This window comes from Cyberlindnera jadinii (assembly GCF_001661405.1).
Source record: "Cyberlindnera jadinii NRRL Y-1542 unplaced genomic scaffold CYBJAscaffold_6, whole genome shotgun sequence".
NCBI classification, from domain to species: domain Eukaryota; kingdom Fungi; phylum Ascomycota; class Saccharomycetes; order Phaffomycetales; family Wickerhamomycetaceae; genus Williopsis; species Williopsis jadinii.
This window is the reverse complement of record NW_017963657.1, coordinates 37,182-58,299: the sequence shown is the minus strand read 5'-3', so window position 1 is coordinate 58,299 and position 21,118 is coordinate 37,182. Positions and strand designations below refer to the sequence as shown.

At 43.2% G+C, this 21,118-nt stretch overlaps 8 protein-coding genes and 1 non-coding gene across 9 annotated transcripts in view; 6 read left to right on the top strand and 3 right to left on the bottom strand.

Moving 5' to 3' along the window:
- Positions 1 to 253: 253 nt before the first annotated feature.
- On the top strand, positions 254 to 1,552 carry CPA1 (carbamoyl-phosphate synthase (glutamine-hydrolyzing) CPA1; the record flags this gene model as incomplete). Its single annotated transcript, XM_020217002.1, has 2 exons — positions 254 to 285; positions 307 to 1,552. The coding sequence occupies 2 exons, from the start codon at positions 254 to 256 to the stop codon at positions 1,550 to 1,552; spliced, it is 1,278 nt and encodes a 425-aa protein (XP_020070505.1).
- A 305-nt stretch (positions 1,553 to 1,857) lies between these two features.
- On the top strand, positions 1,858 to 5,907 carry CYBJADRAFT_172879 (uncharacterized protein; the record flags this gene model as incomplete). Its single annotated transcript, XM_020216405.1, has 1 exon — positions 1,858 to 5,907. One exon carries the CDS (start codon positions 1,858 to 1,860, stop codon positions 5,905 to 5,907), a length of 4,050 nt encoding a protein of 1,349 aa, XP_020070504.1.
- A 35-nt stretch (positions 5,908 to 5,942) lies between these two features.
- CYBJADRAFT_172878 (MGMT family protein) lies at positions 5,943 to 6,320 on the bottom strand (the record flags this gene model as incomplete). The annotated part of the gene is made up of 1 exon (XM_020216404.1): positions 5,943 to 6,320. The coding sequence occupies one exon, from the start codon at positions 6,318 to 6,320 to the stop codon at positions 5,943 to 5,945; it is 378 nt and encodes a 125-aa protein (XP_020070503.1).
- A 417-nt stretch (positions 6,321 to 6,737) lies between these two features.
- Positions 6,738 to 10,144, top strand: ISW2 (DNA translocase; the record flags this gene model as incomplete). Its single annotated transcript, XM_020213350.1, has 2 exons — positions 6,738 to 6,987; positions 7,082 to 10,144. Exons 1-2 carry the CDS (start codon positions 6,982 to 6,984, stop codon positions 10,142 to 10,144), a joined length of 3,069 nt encoding a protein of 1,022 aa, XP_020070502.1. The 5' UTR covers positions 6,738 to 6,981.
- Positions 10,145 to 10,521: 377 nt separating this feature from the next.
- Positions 10,522 to 10,594, bottom strand: CYBJADRAFT_t90. The gene has a single exon. It is a non-coding gene; the product is annotated as a tRNA-Lys (tRNA).
- A 208-nt stretch (positions 10,595 to 10,802) lies between these two features.
- CYBJADRAFT_150525 (eukaryotic translation initiation factor 4E) lies at positions 10,803 to 11,658 on the top strand. The gene has a single exon (XM_020213349.1). It carries the CDS (start codon positions 10,982 to 10,984, stop codon positions 11,588 to 11,590), a length of 609 nt encoding a protein of 202 aa, XP_020070501.1. The 5' UTR covers positions 10,803 to 10,981; the 3' UTR covers positions 11,591 to 11,658.
- A 3,607-nt stretch (positions 11,659 to 15,265) lies between these two features.
- CYBJADRAFT_127539 (NADH-quinone oxidoreductase subunit G family protein) lies at positions 15,266 to 17,458 on the top strand (the record flags this gene model as incomplete). The annotated part of the gene is made up of 1 exon (XM_020212702.1): positions 15,266 to 17,458. One exon carries the CDS (start codon positions 15,266 to 15,268, stop codon positions 17,456 to 17,458), a length of 2,193 nt encoding a protein of 730 aa, XP_020070500.1.
- Positions 17,459 to 17,737: 279 nt separating this feature from the next.
- Positions 17,738 to 18,931, bottom strand: RPT6 (proteasome regulatory particle base subunit RPT6; the record flags this gene model as incomplete). The annotated part of the gene is made up of 1 exon (XM_020213678.1): positions 17,738 to 18,931. The coding sequence occupies one exon, from the start codon at positions 18,929 to 18,931 to the stop codon at positions 17,738 to 17,740; it is 1,194 nt and encodes a 397-aa protein (XP_020070499.1).
- Positions 18,932 to 19,980: 1,049 nt separating this feature from the next.
- Positions 19,981 to 21,118, top strand: part of CYBJADRAFT_83635 (uncharacterized protein) — a 3,410-nt gene continuing 2,272 nt past the window's right edge. Inside the window, exon 1 of the mRNA XM_020217960.1 lies at positions 19,981 to 21,118. Coding sequence (XP_020070498.1) covers positions 20,363 to 21,118 — 756 coding nt within the window. The 5' untranslated portion in view covers positions 19,981 to 20,362.

The window sequence follows — 21,118 nt, the reverse complement described above, 5'->3', positions numbered from 1 at the left end:
AGAACTTGGAATAACAGAACAAACATAGATAAATTCTCCTATAACTCAATTGCCCAATTGAAAGATCCTCTCTGACTGCGTTAAGATAGAGAGAACTACCGTGTTAATTGAGGCCGAATTTGTTTTATGAAATTTGCCACAGAATTCACTTGCCAGGACTACATCTCTGATCACATTTGGAAAACCAGCCAACACTAAAACAACAACTTCTCCCCTTCACTTGTCTATCTATTATCTTTGAAACACCTGAACCATGTCTACTCTCATTGCAAGAAACTTCATCAAGTCAAGAGCTGTTTTCCACAGATTGAGCTCTGTTCGTTCTTTGGCCACCAGCAGCTCGAACCTCACTTCCGCATCGAAGCTTGACAGAGCCACCTTCACCATCAGAAACGGGCCTGTGTTTGATGGCTACTCCTTCGGTGCCAACAAAAACGTGTCTGGTGAGGCTGTGTTCACGACCTCCATCGTTGGGTACCCTGAGTCTATGACCGATCCTTCTTACAAGGGTCAGATTCTGGTCTTTACACAACCTTTGATTGGTAACTACGGTGTCCCATCCGGCGAGACCCGTGACCAGTACAACCTTCTCAAGTACTTTGAGTCTCCACACGCACAATGTATCGGTATTGTTGTCGCTGACGTTGCTCTCAAGTACTCGCATTGGACAGCTGTCCAATCCTTGAGTGAGTGGTGCCAAAAGGAGGGTGTTGCTGCCATCACCGGTGTTGACACCAGAGCCATCGTCACTTTCTTGAGAGAACAAGGTTCTTCTCTTGCCCGTATCTCCATTGGTGAAGAGTACGACGCCGATGAGGACGAAGCCTTTGTTGATCCTGGCTCTGTGAACCTGGTTCACAAGGTTTCCACCAAGGCACCATTCCACGTTGCCTCAACTGGTGATTACCACGTTGCCGTTATTGACTGCGGTGTCAAGGAGAACATTTTGAGATCCCTTGTCTCTAGAGGTGCCTCTGTTACAGTGTTCCCTTACGACTACCCAATCCAGGAGATTGCAAGCAACTTTGACGGTATCTTCATCTCCAACGGTCCAGGTGATCCAACCCACTGTTCCTCCACAGTCTACAACTTGCAGAAGACCATGGAATCATACCAGGGGCCAATCTTCGGTATCTGTCTCGGTCACCAGCTCCTTGCCTTGGCTGCCGGTGCAAAGACCGTCAAGATGAAGTACGGTAACAGAGCACACAACATTCCAGCTCTGGACTTGACCACGGGTAAATGTCACATCACCTCTCAAAACCACGGTTACGCCGTTGATGAGACTACCCTACCAGCTGACTGGAAGCCATACTTTGTTAACCTGAACGACCAGTCCAACGAAGGTATGATCCACACCTCAAGACCAATCTTCTCCACACAATTCCACCCAGAGGCTAAGGGTGGTCCATTGGACTCCTCCTATTTGTTCGACAAGTACTTTGACAACATTAGAGACTACAAGCTCAAACAGGGCGAGCTTGTTGGCGCTGTCAGCAACAAGCCAAACGACTTGTTGGTCAACATCTTGTCCAAGGTGAGAGTCCAATGAGCATATATACAAGCTCCATATATAACCAGTATGCCATCTCATGTTTATTTCCCTATAGTTTCTTAGCTGAAGTAACATCTGCCCCCAATCATCGGCTCGTCTCTCCACGTTGCTCGCTGTGTTCACGTGGATCACCACCGCCCTCGCGTCGTCAAGCGCACAACCGCCGAGGATTGAAACGCGAAGAGAAAACAACAACAACAACAACAACAACAACAACACAAAGCCAGGTTTGTAGACGGTGGAAGGCACCTGCTACAACAGCAACTTGCACACCAAAGCTCTCTCTCTCTGCTGCTGCTGAAATGGCTGGTGATAGCTCTGAGCCCACCGGTGTCCTCAAAGAGCGGCTCAGGAAGCTCAGCAAGGCCCAGCTCGAGTCGAGAGACGTATTTGGGCGGGCGCTAATCCATCTGGTTTGTTTACTGGGACGCTTTGACCTGCTTGAGTCGCTGTTGGCCAACCCACAGTGCTCTGCTACGCTCACAGACCGGGAGAACCTGTGGACAGGTCTTCACTATGCGATATTCTATGGGAGACTGAGTTGTGCGCGTCTCTTGGTGCATCATAACAGCGACCTGGTGAAGGTTAAGGATCGCAATGGGCTCACGGCAATGGACATATACCACTTACAGTATTCGCAGAGAAACCTGAGGATCTGGCCACAGAGTATTGGCAAGCACGATACCAACTTTGTGCAGAGGTTTCCGGATGTGAAGTGCGAGGATCCACTGATATGGTGGGATAAGGATACACGTGGTGGGTCAGATATCTTCACGATGGGAGTGAATGTGAACTACCAGCTAGCCACTGGAGATGCTGACGATCGGTTGAAAACACCGTTTAAGATCGAAGTACCCAATTTTAGACTACGGAATGAATCCCTGGGCATAGCAGATCGACTTGTGAAGCCACGGATCAAAGAGTTTGCGATATCGAAGAACCACTCAGTCGTTCTCACAAACGAGCCGTATAACAACGTGCTTGTTGCGGGAAATGCCTCCAGGGGTCGCTTGGGGACAGGGAATTCTATACCACAGTATAAGCTCACACAGCTGAACTACTTTGAGGATGAGCATATCCGGTCGGTCGTTGTTAGCGATGACCATTCTTTGGTGCTGACATCCAACGGCCATGTATACTCCTGGGGTTTGAATAACTTCTATCAGCTTGGCTACCCCACTGAGATTGTAAGGAGTAAACCTGACACCTTTGGTGATACTCCGAAACGAGTCGTTAATGGATTGAAAAGGATTAAAGTAAAGGGGATTGCATGCTCAAAGATTCACAGTTGTGCGTATTCCGAAAGATCACTCATTGTTTGGGGGCTGAACGTTGGTCAAATGGACATTGTAAGCACGGGGGAAACAGTATATCATGGGAAATTGAAGGGAATAGTACAGCATCCAAGGGTTGTTGAATTCCCAAACGTTATAAAACAGGTACTAGCTACGGAAGAGGCAACATTTGTTCTACTGGAATCCGACGAGTGTCATATTCTCACGCACGGTAATAAAATCAGATTCCAGATTCCTCTATTCAAGGCATTCAATGATGAGTTTAAGTTCTTTAGACCCACAGGGCTCTCTAGGAAGAGATCAATTGTTAAACTTGTTGGTAAGAATTCATGTCATGTTGCAATTCTTTACGATGATGGAAGTGTTTCGAGCTTTGGAGTGGATGAGTTCTCTAAAAGCTCAAATATCAAGACATCTGAAGTCTGGACACCTAGAAACAGTCACCTGAAGTGTACAGATGTTGACATTGGATCTGATGGGTCTGTCATCATCGTGGTGAAGTCGGGATGCTGTTATAAACGAGTGTACCGTAAGAACAAGATCGATTTCAAATTCACCAAAATTGAACGTCTCTCAAAAATTGTCAAGGTGTTCTGCGACTCTCTGTTCACATCTTTTGGATTTATTAAAGACGATGTCGATCAACTACCACTTGAGCTATTCAAAAATAGATTCCTTATTGATATCGGCCATCTTTCACCACTGCGTGCATGTGTCTCTGGTAGAAGACGTTCTGAACTTATCAGCCCAGATACATACGAAAGCTACACGATAAATTTCCTAAACAAGCCAGAGTATGAATCCCTAGAAGGTGGCTCCAATGATTTCCAGAAAGCAGCTGAGGAATCCAATGATGGGGAACAAACGCCGGGTGACTTACTGTACAAATGTTACAAAGATAGATGGACTATGACACAAACTATTGATAACACTTTCCAACAAATTGACACAGAACACCTTATGCATTTGAGCCATTGTGATATGAAACTGTTTAGTACATGTTTCGATAATGACAAAGGATATGATCTGTTCTTTGATGTTGGTGGTGATATTTTTGGGGTACATAAAGGACTTTTATTCCTCATTGAAAAGTTTGGCGATATCGAAAATGAAGACCTGTTGATTGAGGATTTCAGATTTCAGAAGGTTGATAAACGCAGTGTTATTCAAGTGGAAAACCTTGAACCTTTGACTTTGTTGATAATGCTCAATGTCCTGTACACAGGTGAATACTTGAAACCTTGGGAGGATTCAGAGGAAGTATCACCATTAATGAAAAAAGTGAAGCATGAAACTCGTGTATTGTTGGAGAATATAAGGCTCACAGACTCTCTGAATAGATTGACTTATGACATACATACAGCTCTAAGCAATCACAGTCTTATTGTCAATGATGTGTCGATAAAACTAAGGGATAACCACACTGTGTATTGTTGGTCGACAGTTCTGAAAGCGAGAAGTGCATATTTCGAAACGTTGTTCTCCGAAAGATGGGACTCCAATACTGCACTTGAGTTCACTCACATTGGTAAAGATGTTTTTGATGTCGTTTTGGATTATATCTACGGTGCCGAACAGTTAACACTTCTCGATGATAAGAAATACACTGTTGCAGCAGACTTTATAAACTTTTGTTTCGAAATTATCGAAGTCAGCGATGAACTTTTACTATTCGGGTTGAAAGATTTCGCACAACTGATGATTAAGGACTTTATCGACTCAGATAATGTCTTGTTGATTCTGCATCATGCAGAACTTCTTGATTGTCAGAAGCTGGTAGGTGAATGTCTATGGTTCATCTATAACAATGTTGATCACCATATCAATGATATGAACTATGGGCTTTTGAATAAGTCTACAATCATCAGAATTGACAAGTACTGCAGATGGTTACAAAGAGTCAACAAATATGTTCATGCTGACGTTCAAGCACATTGGTATGACAGAGACAGTGATGAACTTCTAAAACAATTTCTCGATTCTAGAAGGGATTTCAATGATATATTCCTAACCTATGATGATTTCGTCCCACTTTTTGATGAACCAGAGAAAAAAGTTGTTGTCAAATCGCCAAAACTGGCACCGAAGAAGACCAAAGAGCATGTGGCTGTTCCTGAGGCAGATTGCACACCTCATAGAGCAAGCAGTACTTCAACTCCTATTTCAACAAAGAGTTTTGCGGACTACTTGAGGAAATCAGCTGCAATGGCACAGGACAGCACTGCTATTGAGTTCGTTGAGGATGATTTCCAGCCGGTGATAAATCGTCGTCGGAAATCATCTGCTAGTCGCAGATCATCCTCCTCTTCACCTTCTGTTTCCATCACAACGTCTAGCTCTAGAGGCAATGGTACAATTTCCACTCCGTCAAGGATTGTTGGGACTTCACCAAAGAACATTCCAATTGTTAAAGGAGGACATTCCAAGCAACCCGGTGATAGTGCATGGCCTAATTACAGCGCTGTGAGTTCTAAATCAGTTGGTACACCTTCAAGTTGGTCATCACCTTTATCAATTCCTAGTTCTCCATGCAGTAACTCTGCGTGGTTGCCACTCGATACTGAGAATGGTCTCAGTAACTCTGCTAATACACCAAAAGTTAATTTCTCCAGCAAGAGGCTTTCTCAAAAAGAACGCAAAAAGCTGATGAAACAACAAGAGGATAAAACCATCACTACCCCATCCAAATCTCACTCACCATGGAATATCCCCAGTGCAAGTTCTTCATCGTCATTGACTCTTTCAATATCGGAAGCCAGGGAAGAGGCTCTTAGCACTACCACTCCTTCGTTAAAGGGGATCATCCATGAAGAGCAGCACAAGGTTGTTGAGGCTAAGCGTACGCCTGTGAAGTCGTTGGTTGAAATTCAACAGGAAGAAGAATTTGCCCAATGGTGGGAGGAAGAAAGCCGTCGTGTACAAGAGGAAATGGCACAGATGAACATGAATAATAACAGTCATAATGGGCAAGCCGATAACAAGCGCAAGCATAAGAAACGGGTCAACAGCAACAACAACAACAACACCAGACGTTATCGAAAGCAATCAGTCCCATAGGATGAGCATATACATAGGTAGTAAACAATTCAACATCAGTAGTCATCAAATTCAGTTTCCGGAAACCATCCATAATCTACGAGACTTATCTTGTAATTACCTTCACCAACTTCAACGCCTTCTCTCCTTAGCATCGTCGCTTGCCGTTGCATTGCATCACGGTCTCTAACACTGATTACACCCGAGCTCGATATAACACGCCACCATGGAACGTTTTCTTGTGAATACGGATAATCCTTTACAACTCCCTCCGATGGTAAAGATTTCAGCGCTTGCCCTACATGCCTGGAGTTTCTCGGTTTATAGACCAACTTGGCTATATGGCCATATGAAGTTACTTTGCCATAGGGTATGGATTGAACCATATCGTATACCGCATAATGGAATGCTCTCGCCTCATCTTCTCTGGACATCGTTCCCTCCGCGGTATTGTGCAAGAATTAACGATCAAAATGAACCCATATAAGGTATAGAGCCGCTGACTGAGATGTCTAATACAAGTGAAATTACTACAAATACTTGAAAGTTGAAGACAACAGCAAACACTAACAAAATACACAAGCGCGCCCTTATACACATGGTACGCGCCACATGTACCCAATTAGCACCGCGAAACGACAAAAAGAAAGAAAAAGAAAACATAAAGACACGGTATGCGCAACATAAGATTCTTCTCTTTTTTTTGGGGGCCTTACTTGAGATGCACCGTTAAAAAATTGTGCAGTATTGCATACATACGTCTCGCTCTTGGTTTTTGTAGTTCTGTTTTTGTTTTGGAGGTTTTAAACAGAACCTTTTTTTTGGAATTTTTTTGTGGATTTTCCCTTTTCCAATTTGTTTTTGTGGTTCTCTTTTTTTAAGAGAAGGGTTTTGGAAATTCCTTCGTCCTTTTCAAACTTATACACCGATTCTTTGTTGGTATTCTGTTTGTTTACAATTGAGATCATCGGTATTACTCTTTGTGTTTTGGAGAAGGAAAGCTCGGGCGGCTAGCAACACGATTGTGATCTAAGAGCGATACGTTTGGTATAAATCAAAACAAGTGAACACGGGAGATAGCGCTGAAATATAACGATGGCCGTGAGTAAAGAATTGAGATAAGCAGCGAGTGATCACTGTGAATCCTTGCTTTCGTTGACGCGTTGTAACGATACTAACTCATATATCCTCGTAGGAGACACAGCTTGAGAGAAAGAAGCGATTTCTTCTCGAAAGTGACGCCAAAACTGAGAAATTGAAGGACAAAGGCGACACCACAAAGAGGTTCAAATACCTCTTGGGGTTGACAGATCTCTTTCGTCATTTTCTGGATATGCGTTCTGCAAGAGACCCAGCTATAAAGAAGCTTCTGAGGCAATTGGATCAAGATTCGAGTCGTACATCGTCGAATAAACGCACATCGCGCCGGAGAAAGACAGAACAGGAGGAGGACGCAGAGTTGATGGAGGATGAAGAGCACGAGGATGATTCAACTACCGTACTGTCTGAATCACCTAGTTATGTCCAGGGAAAGCTGAGAGAGTATCAGATTCAGGGTCTTAATTGGCTAATCTCGCTTCATGAGAACAGCCTATCAGGAATTCTAGCGGATGAAATGGGATTGGGTAAAACTCTCCAGACGATTTCATTCTTAGGTTATCTTCGGTATTATAAAAACATTGACGGTCCATTCATTGTCATTGTTCCAAAATCTACGTTGGACAATTGGAGAAGGGAATTCTTGAAATGGACGCCGGACGTGAACGTTTGTGTCCTGCAAGGTACCAAGGAGGAAAGATCTGATATTATACAAAATACCATCTTGGAGGCAAAATTTGACGTACTGGTGACATCTTTTGAGATGGTTATAAGGGAAAAGGCGTCGCTAAAGAAAATTGCATGGCAATACATCGTTGTGGATGAGGCACATAGGATTAAAAATGAGGAGAGTGCACTCTCACAAATCATCAGACTCTTTTATTCAAAGGGGAGATTGCTCATTACAGGAACCCCATTACAAAATAACTTGCATGAGTTGTGGGCGTTGTTAAACTTCTTATTGCCCGATGTATTTGGAGATTCTGATGCTTTTGACCAATGGTTTGAGAACAAGGAAGATTCGTCTGATCAGGACACAGTGGTTCAACAACTGCATAAAGTGCTGAGCCCATTTTTGCTTAGAAGGGTAAAGGCGGATGTTGAAAAATCGCTCTTACCGAAAAAAGAGGTGAATCTATACGTGGGGATGTCAGATATGCAACTGAAATGGTACAAAAATCTTTTGGAAAAGGATATCGATGCTGTAAATGGTGTTGTTGGTAAACGAGAAGGTAAAACTCGTCTTCTCAACATTGTTATGCAATTACGTAAGTGTTGTAACCATCCATATTTATTTGAAGGTGCAGAACCTGGTCCTCCATACACAACAGATGAACATTTGGTGTTCAATTCAGGTAAGATGGTGGTCTTGGACAAGCTATTGAAGAGAATGAAGGAAAAAGGTTCAAGAGTGTTGATATTTTCCCAAATGAGTCGTCTGCTTGATATTTTGGAAGATTATTGTTATCTCAGGGACTATGAGTACTGTCGTATAGATGGGTCAACATCTCATGAAGAACGTATTGCTGCAATCGATGATTACAACAGCCCTGATTCAGACAAATTCATATTTTTGTTGACAACTAGAGCTGGTGGTTTGGGTATAAATTTGACATCTGCAGATATTGTTATTTTATACGATTCTGATTGGAATCCTCAAGCTGATTTACAAGCAATGGACAGAGCACATAGAATTGGGCAGAAAAAACAAGTCTATGTGTATAGATTTGTCACAGAAAACGCAATAGAAGAAAAGGTTATCGAAAGAGCGGCTCAAAAGTTACGTCTTGATCAATTGGTTATCCAACAAGGGAGAGCGTCCAACAAGAGTAACCCAATAGGAAACACTAAAGATGATCTTTTGGGAATGATTCAATTCGGAGCAAAAGAAGTATTTGAAAATAAGACAAGCAACGTTGATACTGATATCGATGAGATTTTGAAGAAAGGTGAAGAGAGAACCGCAACGTTGAATGCTAAATATTCAACTCTTGGTTTGGACGATCTGCAAAAATTCACCTCTGAACACTCTGCGTATGAATGGAATGGTGAGAATTTTGCTAAAAGAAACAATGGTGATTCATTTTCGTGGATTAATCCATCGAAGAGAGAAAGGAAGGAAGCCGTTTATTCTGTTGATAATTATTATAAAGATGTGTTGCAAACAAAGAGTACACCACAGCCAAAGGCTCCAAGGGCCCCAAAAGTTATCAATATGCAAGATCATCAATTCTTCAACCCTGCAGTGAAAGATTTATTGGATAAAGAACAATTGTACTATAAGAAGTCTGTTAACTACAAAGTGACCAGCCATGACTTCGACTCTGAAGAAGATGGATCGGCTGGGACAAAATCAATAGACAAACGCCGTAAGGAGCTCCAAGCAAAGATCAAGGCAGCAAAGCCTCTGACTCTTGAGGAGGAGGAACTGAAGCAAAAATACCTTGATGAAGCGTTTGGCAACTGGAGTAGAAGAGACTTCACTAATTTCATTCAACATTGTGCAAAATTTGGACGTGAGAATGTTGATCTCATTGCAAAGCAATATCCAAATAAATCAAAAGAAGAGGTTGCCAGATATTCGAAAACCTTTTGGAATCGTTATCAGGAGATTGAAGGCTATGAGAAGTACATTTCTCAGATAGAGACCGGTGAAAAGAAAGCACAGAAGATGATGATTCAGACAAAGCTACTCGCTCAAAAGGTTCAACAATTTGAAGATGGGCTCAACAATATGACTATCCAATATCCACCAAACAATTCGAAAAGAGTTTATTCTGCACTAGAGGACCGATTTTTATTGATAACGGTGAATAGATTGGGACTTGTAAGTGATAATTTATATGAGAGGGTGAAAACAGAAATACGCAAGTCTGAACATTTCAAGTTTGACTGGTTTTTCCTCTCACGAACACCACAAGAGCTATCAAGAAGGGTCAGTACACTTTTACTTGCAGTCACAAGAGAGTTTGAAGGACCAGATGCCTTGAAGAGAAAGAAGCACAGTAAATGTCATCTGGATAATACTGGCACTGCCACTCCATCTACGAGTCGTCAAGGAACTACTGAGCCAGTACAATTGAGCTCAACGTTACCAGCAAAGAGGACGTTAAATACTTCACAAGATCCGATTAAGAAGCTCAAAGTTGAGAACGAATGAAACGCGCTTTTCAACTAGCTGAAGCTTGATGCGATCAAGATATAACTAAAGGCAATTACGAAATACAATATCATTACGATTTGTCAGGTGGATACCAACCGGTATTTTTGTATATGTATCTGTAACTTTGATATTCAGGGTGGTGCCAAGAAGTTCTAACGGTAGTATGATCTTAATGAGCAAGCAGCTGGATAAATTAGTGTTGATTGGAATAACTTTTTGTTCACTAAATTCGACATCTATGATCATTGAATTTTGGTAACACCTTCTATTACAAACTGGTAATAGGATATGAACAATATAGATACCAGTTCTTTGAGTGTATTTAAACAGAATTATATGAAGATCTTCAGAGTCAAAAAAAAAGAAAGCGTAAATGCCCCACGTGGGGCTCGAACCCACAACCGTACGATTAAGAGTCGTAAGCGCTACCGATTGCGCCAGCGAGGCATTTCGTTGTGAAACCGATTTTCGGTGTTTCACATAAGCGCGGTGCCTAAACAGAATTATTTCATTAGTGGAATAGAATATTCATAAACTGCAATATCATACACCCTTGTATTTATCGTTCATTCCGTTTATACCATAAAATTTAACCATCTTTTGACCCATTACAAAGGACAAAGCCCTCTCTATCGATCACGTACCAATTTTGTCTCGAAAGCTATGTTGCTCGTTCTTTCTCATTGCAAGCTGGCCCTGCTTCGCGCGACCATCTGAAAAAAAATTCATCCAGGTGCATCGACGTCGATGACATTGTCCAACGACCCATTAACCATCTCGTGTGAAACTTACTGAACGCTCGGGTGAATAGATTTTTGAATTAGTGTATTGGAAATGACAGAACAATTGAACCAAGCTACACAAGAGCTTTCCATCAACAGCGATAACGTTGCCGAGTTCAGTGAGAAGCATCCATTGAACTGTAGATGGACCTTGTGGTACACCAAGCCGCAAGTTGATGAGAATGAAACCTGGAATGACCTTTTGAAGCCGGTTATCACTTTTTCATCCGTTGAAGAGTTCTGGGGAATCTTCAACTCTATTCCACAACCATCTGAATTACCACACAAGTCCGACTACCACTTGTTCAGAGAGGATATCAGACCAGAGTGGGAAGACGTCAAGAATGCACAAGGTGGAAAGTTCAATAAGAGTTATAACCACAAGCGTGATGTCGACATCAACAAGGTGTGGCTCAACATCTGTCTCGCTTTGATTGGTGAGGTGCTTCAGGACAACGAAGATGAAGTCAACGGTGTTGTTTACAGCAATAGAAAACACGTTTACAAGATTGCCCTCTGGACAAAGTCCACTGACAAGAAGAACCTCTTTACCGTTGGTGAGAAGTTCAAAGAGGTGATCGACACAGATGACCTGATCGAGTTCTACTCCCATAGCGATGCTTATCAGAAGAACATAATGAAGCCATTGATGATGATCTAATCATATGCACATGACTGTATATATCCAAGTAATCAATCAAACATTCCAATGTCATCAATACAAAATGCAACTTTTGTAGGCATTGTTAACTGGAAAGTAGACCGAAAAATACATCCGACTCCACTGGCGAGAGTCGAACGCGCACACAATGTGTCGAAAATGAACAAGAGAAGAAAAACGCAAAGGCCCATAAAAAAAGCTTCGAGAACCGTTTTTAAGATCAACATTTCACCAGCCAGAAGCATCGCTTGTTTTGGATTGGAAATAGGCGGAGGACGAAAGGACATTATGGACTCTAACATTCTGTTCTCATATAACAAGGCTGATCTGGATGCTCCTGCAATAGATGAAGTGGACGATGCTGAGTCAAACTTCAACTTTGATTCAGATGTTGAGTCGAACTTTTCAGAGGATGAAGCCGCCCTGTTGGAAGGCTCTCATCGCCATGATGATGCTTTAGCGAGTTTACCGGAGTATGCGTGCTCCTACTGCGGTATCCATAATCCCACAAGTGTTATCAGATGTGACACCTGTAACAAATGGTTTTGTAACGATAAGGGTTCGTCGAATTCTTCGCACATTGTTACCCATTTGGTGATGTCGAAGCATAACACTGTTTCTTTGCACGAGGACTCTGATATCGGTGATACTCCGTTGGAATGTTACAACTGTGGAAACAGGAACGTGTTTGTTCTGGGGTTCGTGACTGCAAAGGCTGAACACGTCATGGTGATCTTGTGCCGTATTCCCTGTTCTCAGACGAAAGATCCAAGGTGGGATACTGCGGAATGGACTTCGTTGATTGAAAATAGACAGTTCCTGTCCTGGATTGCTCCTCCTCCTACACAAGAAGAGTCTTCCCATGCTCGTGTCATCAAGAACGCTCAGATTGCGAAGTTAGAGAGCCAATGGAAATTGAACAAGGACGCTACACTTGTAGACATTGAACAGGATAAGGAAGAGGTTGAGGTTAAGAAGGCAATGTTGAGGTACCGTGACTCCTATGAATATCAGAGAACTTACGGTCCCTTGGTTCAATTAGAAGCTGAACACGATAAACAGCTGAAAGAATCTCAAGGCTTAGAACACATATCTGTTAAATGGTCAATGGCTTTGAATAACAAGAATTTGGCCTCGTTTACACTTTCAACTTTCGAAAGTTCTGGTATGAAAGTTGCTGTCGGTGATGAAGTACTATTGCACTATGAAGGCTACAACAGGGCCCCGTGGAAATCTACAGGCTATGTCATTAGAATTCCAAACTCACGAACCGAAGAGTTCACCGTGGAATTGACTGCAAGGGATAAAAACGTACCAACAGATTGTACTACGGGTTTTAGAGCAGAGTTTGTTTGGAAAGGTACATCCTATGAAAGACAACAGCTTGCTATGAGAAGGTTTGCCTCTGTACAAGAAACCGTTAGTAGCTACATTTACCATAAACTTCTTGGCCTTGACGTTCAGGAAACAGAATTTGACATCAAATTACCATCGAGGATCTCCATTCCAGGGTATCCTGCCTTGAATGAATCTCAAGTTAAAGCTGTTCAGTCTGTGTTGAAAAAACCTCTGAGTTTGATCCAAGGTCCTCCAGGAACTGGTAAAACTGTCACATCTGCAACAATTGTCTACCACCTGACAAAGCTTTCCAACAACAAGATCTTGGTCTGTGCCCCATCAAATGTTGCCACTGATCATTTGGCTAGTAAATTGGACGAGATTGGGATCAAAGTTGTTAGACTGAGGGCAAAATCACGTGAAGATGTTGAGTGTGCAGTAGAACATTTGGCGTTAGATACATTGGTTTCTAAGACTGCAACTGGAAAGTTGAAGAAATTTCTTGCATTGAAGGATGACATTGGAGAGCTGAACTCGCAGGATCAGAAGGAAATGATCAAACTGTTGAGAAAGAAGGAGAAATCCATTTTAAAGAGTGCTCAAGTTGTGTGCACGACGTGTGTTGGTGCTGGTGACATGCGTCTACACGGAATGCAGTTCACTTCAGTGTTGATTGATGAAACTACACAAGCTTCTGAACCGGAATGCATGATTCCAATAGCGCATGGTGCAAGACAAGTTATTCTTGTTGGTGATCATCAACAGATGGGTCCAATTATCATGGATAAAAGAGCAGCAGAAGCAGGTTTGAAGTTGTCTCTCTTTGAACGTATGATTATGTTGGACCATGTTCCTATTCGTCTTCAGGTTCAATACCGTATGAACCCATGTTTGTCTGAGTTTTCTTCGAATATGTTTTACGAAGGTATGCTTCAAAACGGTGTCAGCAAAGAGGAACGTAGCATTGCAAGCTCCACTTTCCCATGGCCAGTTTCAGACACGCCAATGATGTTTTGGGCAAATGTTGGGCGTGAAGAGATATCTGCTTCTGGTACATCATTTTTAAACCGAATTGAAGCTATGAACTGTGAGCGTATCGTTACTCGTTTGTTCCGGGATGGCATTAAACCGGAACAAATTGGAATCATTACACCTTATGAAGGTCAACGAGCCTTTTTGGTTCAATACATGACGATGAGCGGTACCATGGATAAAGATCTTTATGCTTCCATCGAGGTTGCTTCTGTCGATGCGTTCCAAGGCCGTGAAAAGGATTTTATCATCTTTTCGTGTGTTAGATCTAACGATCAACAGAACATTGGATTCTTGCGGGATTATAGACGCTTGAACGTTGCATTGACCCGTGCGAAGTATGGATTGGTTATTTTGGGTAACCCTAGATCATTCACCAGGGATTTCCTCTGGACTAAGCTGTTGATACATTTCAGAGAGAAGGGTTGTTTGGTTGAAGGCAGACTAGACAACTTGCAACTCTCTGTTGTTCAGTTAGAATTCGCCAACGCCAAACTACAGAATAAGAACCGTGGTCTTGCCCAACAATCACAACCGGCTGGGTCTGCAAAGGCACAGTCCACGGCTCGTGATTATGGAGCAAACGCTCTAATGTCCTTCAACACCGATGGTGACGCTACACGCTCCTCAGGGATACAAAATGCGTATCCTTCTTTCTTTGCCAAGTCCAACTGGCCATCACTCACAGACTACTACAACAAGAACAACCCTGATGAGGGTATAGATGTCCAAAGTGCAAACCCTGGGGAAATCAACGAGAACTCCACCATTGGAAATGAAGAGGAGGACTTTGATCCAAAGAACTTGTACGATCCGAGCCTCCAAATCAATTCAAGTTACTCTAATAAACTCGAGAAGTTCCAAGACGAAAAGTTGGCCCAAACTCTGAAGAACTTGAACTTAGGATGATGAACTAAACAGCTAAACCACCGTTGTAATAGTATATGTTTACGTAATCTGCTATGTGTGTGTTATTTTTTTTTGCGCAAATCTGTATGTTTGTCTGTTTTGGGCAGTTTCGTTTTCGTTTTCGTGTGAAAATGTCAGCGCGCGCTATCCTTTTTTTTTACCAATCAGAACTCAGTAAATTGCGAAAAGTAATCCGCGAAATTGCGAAACACACAACTTAACCACAAAACCGTGCGAAATTTTTAAGGGGCCAACCGCCAACCCCAAAAGGCCGAAAATACAACGCTCTCCAAAGGGGAAAAGGGAAAATTTTGGAGGAAAAGTACAAACAAAACAGTACGGATCTCAGTGTTGATTCATATTACTGTCTGATTACATTTATCAAGGTCTAAAAGCATGTTTCCATTGGCTCGTATAAGATCCGTTGCACAGACATCGCAGCCCTTGGCTCGTCTCTTCCGCTCTTCCTGCCGCGTACGTAAGGAGGTTGAAGTCACCGTTGACAACATCAAGGTTATGATTGAGGATGGCTCTTCCATCATCCAGGCGTGTGACAAGGCCGGGGTCACAGTGCCTCGTTACTGTTACCATGATAAGCTTGCCATTGCCGGTAACTGTCGTATGTGTCTTGTTGATGTTGAAAAGGCACCAAAGTTGATTGCGTCATGTGCATTCCCCGTCAGGGATGGAATGGTTGTCCACACCGATAGCGAACGTGTGAAGCAGTCGAGAGAAGGTATCACTGAGTTTTTGCTTGAGAACCACCCTCTGGATTGTCCTGTTTGTGATCAGGCTGGTGAATGTGACTTGCAAGAGCAAACCATGAGATACGGTTCCGACAGGGGCCGTTTTGTCGAAGCCGCTGGTAAGAGAGCTGTTGAGAACAAGGCTATTGGCCCACTCATCAAGACCTCTATGAACCGTTGCATCCACTGCACTAGATGTGTTAGATTCTTGAACGATGTTGCCGGTGCTTCTGAATTTGGTACTACTGGTCGTGGTAACGACATGCAAATTGGAACCTACGTTGAGAGAAACGTCAACTCTGAGTTGTCTGGTAACATCATCGACTTGTGCCCTGTTGGTGCATTGACCTCCAAGCCATATGCTTTCAAGGCCAGACCATGGGAATTGAAGAGAACTGAAACAATCGACGTTTTGGACGCTGTTGGTTCAAACATCAGAGTTGACTGTAGAGGTGTTGAGGTTATGAGAGTACTTCCTAGATTGAACGATGATGTGAACGAAGAGTGGATCTCTGATAAGACCCGTTTTGCCTGTGATGGTTTGAAGACTCAAAGATTAACCACACCATTAGTTAGAGTTGGTAACAACTTTGAGCCAGCTACTTGGGAAGAGGCTCTCTCCACCATCGCTGCTGCTTACAAGAAGATCCAGCCACAAGGTGCTGAATTGAAGGCCATTGCCGGTGCCTTATCTGATGTCGAATCCATGGTTGCCTTGAAAGATTTGATCAACACCCTTGGCTCTGAGAACCTCACTACAGATGACATTGCCAGAGAGAATGAGCCAGCACCATACGGCGCTAACGTGAAGTCCAACTTTGTCTTCAACAGTTCTATCTACGGTATCGAGAGTGCAGATCAAATTCTGCTTGTTGGTACAAACCCACGTCATGAGGCTAGTGTCTTGAATGCTAGAATTAGAGGTACCTGGTTGAACAGCGATTTGGAGATTCACCACGTTGGTGAGTCGTTTGATTCCACATTCGACTTAAACCACGTTGGTGAAACCGCAAATGACCTTGCTTCTGCATTGGCCGGAGATGTTGGTAAAAAGCTCGCTTCTGCTAAGCATCCAATGATCATTCTTGGTTCTGCTGTTGCAAACTCTGCTGACTCTAAGGCTATCTATTCAACTGTGAGCAAGTTCGTTAAGGAGCATGAGAGTAACTTTATCACAGATGAATGGAATGGATTCAACGTTCTACAACGTGAAGCTGCTCGTGCTGGTGCTTTGGAAGTTGGTTTCTTCAACAACTCCAGAGCCAACGCTGAGACCAAACCAAAGTTCCTGTACTTGTTGGGTGCAGATGAAATTAAGAACCAAGATATTCCACGTGATGCATTTGTTGTTTACCAAGGTCACCATGGTGATTTGGGTGCTTCTTTTGCAGATGTTATTCTTCCAGGATCTGCATACACTGAAAAGAACGCTACCTATATCAACACTGAAGGTAGAGTTCAAATGACAAGAGCTGCTACCAACCCACCTGGTTCTGCAAGAGAAGACTGGAAGATCATTCGTGCAGTTTCAGAGTTCTTGGGCTCGCCTTTAAAGTATGATAACGTCCATGCCTTGAGATTCAGAATGGGCGAGATCTCTCCAAGTTTGCTCGTTCCAAACGTGTTACAGCCAGTAAGCTCAGCAATTGCCAAGCTTGGAATTAACTCTTTAAGTACCATCGATGCTAAGGCCACCGGTGTCGCATTAAAGAACCCTATTGAGAACTATTGGATGACCGATGTTATTTCTAGAAGTTCTGTCACCATGGCCAAGTGTATTGCTAGCTTTGGAGAGAAGGGTGATAAAATCCATGATGAAAACCCTGATTACGCCATGGCATGAATGCTGACCTACACAATCCATTAAACGTATTTATCCCTATTTATTGTTTATTTCCAACCCCTGCAACACATTTGTCATTCATCCATGACGACCACCCCTTATTTATTTATTTGAAGTGCAAACTACCTCATATTTATACGTTTCATATTTATATATCATGTTTCATGTTTTTGAAGATTCCTTATGAGTTAACTGCCGACTACATTAATTGGCTCATTCGATTGTTCAAAAGATACTTATACAGATTAAACAGATCAAGTTATGTTCTTTTAAAAGGAACTATTTGTAGAGCTTTGCCACGGAGACTTGTGCTTCGTCGTTCTTGTTCATAACCTTTGCCACTGCAAGTTCAAAATCTTCTTGTGTAACGTGGATTCTACGTTCTCTCAATGCGTACATACCAGCCTCCGTACAAACACCTTTCACATCAGCACCTGAGCAGCCATTCATCTTTTCTGCAATCTTTCTCAAGTTTATACCTCTTGTCAAGTTCATCGCCCTTGAGTGGATTCTCAATATTTCTGTTCTTGCGGCAACAGTTGGGGCGGGGAACTCAATCTTTCTATCAATTCTTCCCGGTCTTAAGAGAGCAGGATCCAAGATATCCAGTCTGTTAGTTGCCATGATGATTTTAATATCCTTGGAGTTCTCAAACCCATCCAATTGATTCAACAACTCCAACATTGTTCTTTGCACTTCGGAGTCACCACCACTGGAACCTTCAACTCTTGAAGAGCCGATGGAGTCGATTTCATCCATAAAGATAATGGAAGGAGCATGTTCTCTAGCCATGACGAATAGCTCTCTAACCATTCTTGAACCTTCACCGATATATTTTTGAACCAGTTCAGAACCGGAGACTCTGATGAACTTACAGTCCGTATGATGAGCCACAGCTCTAGCCAGCAATGTCTTACCTGTACCAGGAGGCCCATAAAGGATTACACCTTTTGGCTGTGCAATACCTAGAGATTCAAACAACTCTGGATGCTTCACTGGTAACTCAATAACTTCCTTAATCTCCTTGATCTGTTTGGTCAATCCACCAACCATATCATACGTCGAATCCGGCACTTTCTCCACCATCATTAAACTCACCAACGGATCAACTTTGTTCGGTAATATCTTGTGCAAGAGATACGAATCAGACTTGAGGCAAACCCTCAATGATGCCTTGATATCCTTCACGTCAATATCAGGTGACAAGTCCACAATGTATTTCCCCTCTGGATGAATCTTCACCAGCACTTTCTTCTTGCTCAAAGGCTTGATCACCTCGCCGACGTAGGAGCCTGGTTCTTGGAGGAGTTTGAGCTCATCCTTCAGCAGACGAACTTTGGAATTTAGAGAGTTTCTCTGAGCTTCAAGACGGCGTAGATTCTGCGTCTTCGAGTTGATTTCAATCTCTGTATCTTGGATACGTTGCTCGAAGAATGGCTTGATTCCAGCTTCGTGTACAGCGGCAGACGACATCTGTGTTTGTGTATGTTTCCTTTGTTTACTTTTTGTTGATGTCTTGTGGTTTGGGGCCTTTTTCGCCATCCAAAGTTGCAATTTTCCCGCTAGCGGGCCCCCTTGGCTGAGATTTCGATCAACACCCACACATCAACAGCGTATCTCGAAAAGGTGCGAAACGTCGCTGTTTACGCCCAACAACATCAACCACACGGCAGGGAGGAAGGCGCTGTTGAACAATGCAATTGAAGCTGAAGATACTCTTTCCTGTGCTGGTCTCAACTGCCCTGTGCTACGAACAGTTCTGTAGGTGCCAGTGTGATGGTGGGTACGCGGTGATACCGTTAGCAGACGAAGGGTGTAATGCCTGTACGAGGAGTTTCTGTGAGTCACGGCAGGTGGAGCAGTGTGCCGGCGTGGGAGAGGATGGCTTCAGTACCAGTTGTTTTCGTAAGTGATTGTGATTTGGACCCCCTGTGTATGGTGATGCTAGCGCATTACCATCCACGGTACCCGCTTTGGTTATATACTAACAGACGCACACTTGCCTTGTGCCTTTCCGAACTAGAGAGAGAATCTACAAAGGACCAGATCATCGTGTATGGGTTTATAACGTTGGTTATTGGGTTGCTGGTGTACTCCGTAGCTGGTGCTGCGATCAGGGATAGGCTGAGGGTTACATAAGGTGATCCGGTTCACTTCTGGGAAGCCCGTACTTCATAACACTATTTCTCCGTATTGTTCTGTACTGTCCCCTTGTAGCCCGCCACCGCTAGGCCACCACTAGCATCGCGCATAGGCGACAGAACCCCACTGAGCCGTCTCGTTCTCAGACTTACGCAGCCTCCTGTGTAACTTTCAGACGCGTCTCTTCAAACGAGAAGCTGTCGCCAAAGTCGCTCTGTGTGTGTGTTTTTTTCCGCTTCTTTTCTCACAAACGAACGCAAATGAAAACTTTTCTCTGCGCGCTTGGAAACGCCCTCCCGTTAACAGAGGATTATTTGTACGTCGTTTGCTTGTTTGTGTTTTGTTCTTTTTTGCGCGTTTGGTTGGTTGGGTTTGATTCTCCGAATTCCGTTAATAAGCTTTCGTAAGGCCTCAATATTAAGAGCTCACTGTTCAGTGTGTCTTTTAGGTAGGCAACCCCATAAAACAGATATAAAAAAAGGAAACTGCCCGTTCGGTTTATAGAAACTACGCTGACTCAAATAGATAAAACAAGAGGAATCCCCTGACAATTTGCTCCTCTATTCATAAGCTGTCTTTTACCTACATTTCTCTCTTCCTTCTCTCGCTTTTTTTTCGCTTGTCCATTGCGTAATTGCATTTTTTGTCGCTTTCTGTGTGCTTTCCTGGGTTGAAGTGCAAGAAAAAAAAAACGAAAAACGAAGAGCGAAGAGGTATTAATTCACAAACCAGTCTAATTCGATTGAAACGTCTATAGAAACAATGTCACATAGACAAGGCCAAGGTCAACAAGGCCAGCAGGGCCAGCAAGGCCAGCAGCACCATCATGTTCAAGGACAAGGGTTTTTCAGCCCACCTTATCCACAGCAGATGGATCAACAGGCCATGTACCATAACCAGATGTACTACCAACAGCAGGCAGGGTATTACCCAATGGGCCAGTACGCTTCACATCCCTCTGGTCTGTACAAGCCGCAACAACAGTTCCATCAGAGTCACTTGAACGTTACAACACCAACAGGTGAGAAAGTTGAACTGCAAAAATTGAACCAGCACAAACCATCTGTTGGTGGAAGCGATTCACCTTCTACTGCCTCTGCTGCGTTGCAGTCAGCTGAAAGCTCTTCCAAAGCGGATGAGCTCAAAAGGGCATTCAGGGAGAAGGTTGCTGCTAGAGCAAAGGCTAAGTTGGCAGCTTCTCAGTCGAGTGAATCTGCCAGCTCAACGCCAGCTGTTGACGCTAAGACAAAGGAGAACACAAGCAAAGAGCCTCAAAACGAGGTTAAGACTGAAACTCCGGCAAAGCCAAGTGCTCAAGAGACAAAGACTAAAGAGTTGGAAGAGAATGAAAAAGAGGCCCATATCAGAGCGTTCAAGGAATCCGTCGCTTCAAGAGCTCAAAAGGTTCATGCCGTTGAAACTAGCGAACCAAAGGTGACTGAAAAGCCTGTGACGGAACTGGAGGAGGAGCCAAAGGAGGAACCAAAGGAGGAACCAAAGGAGGAACCAAAGGAGGAA

Excerpts from the sequence above, each read along its gene's own strand:
- CYBJADRAFT_150525 (XM_020213349.1), top strand. The coding sequence starts at position 10,982 with ATGACAGAACAATTGAACCAAGCTACACAAGAGCTTTCCATCAACAGC.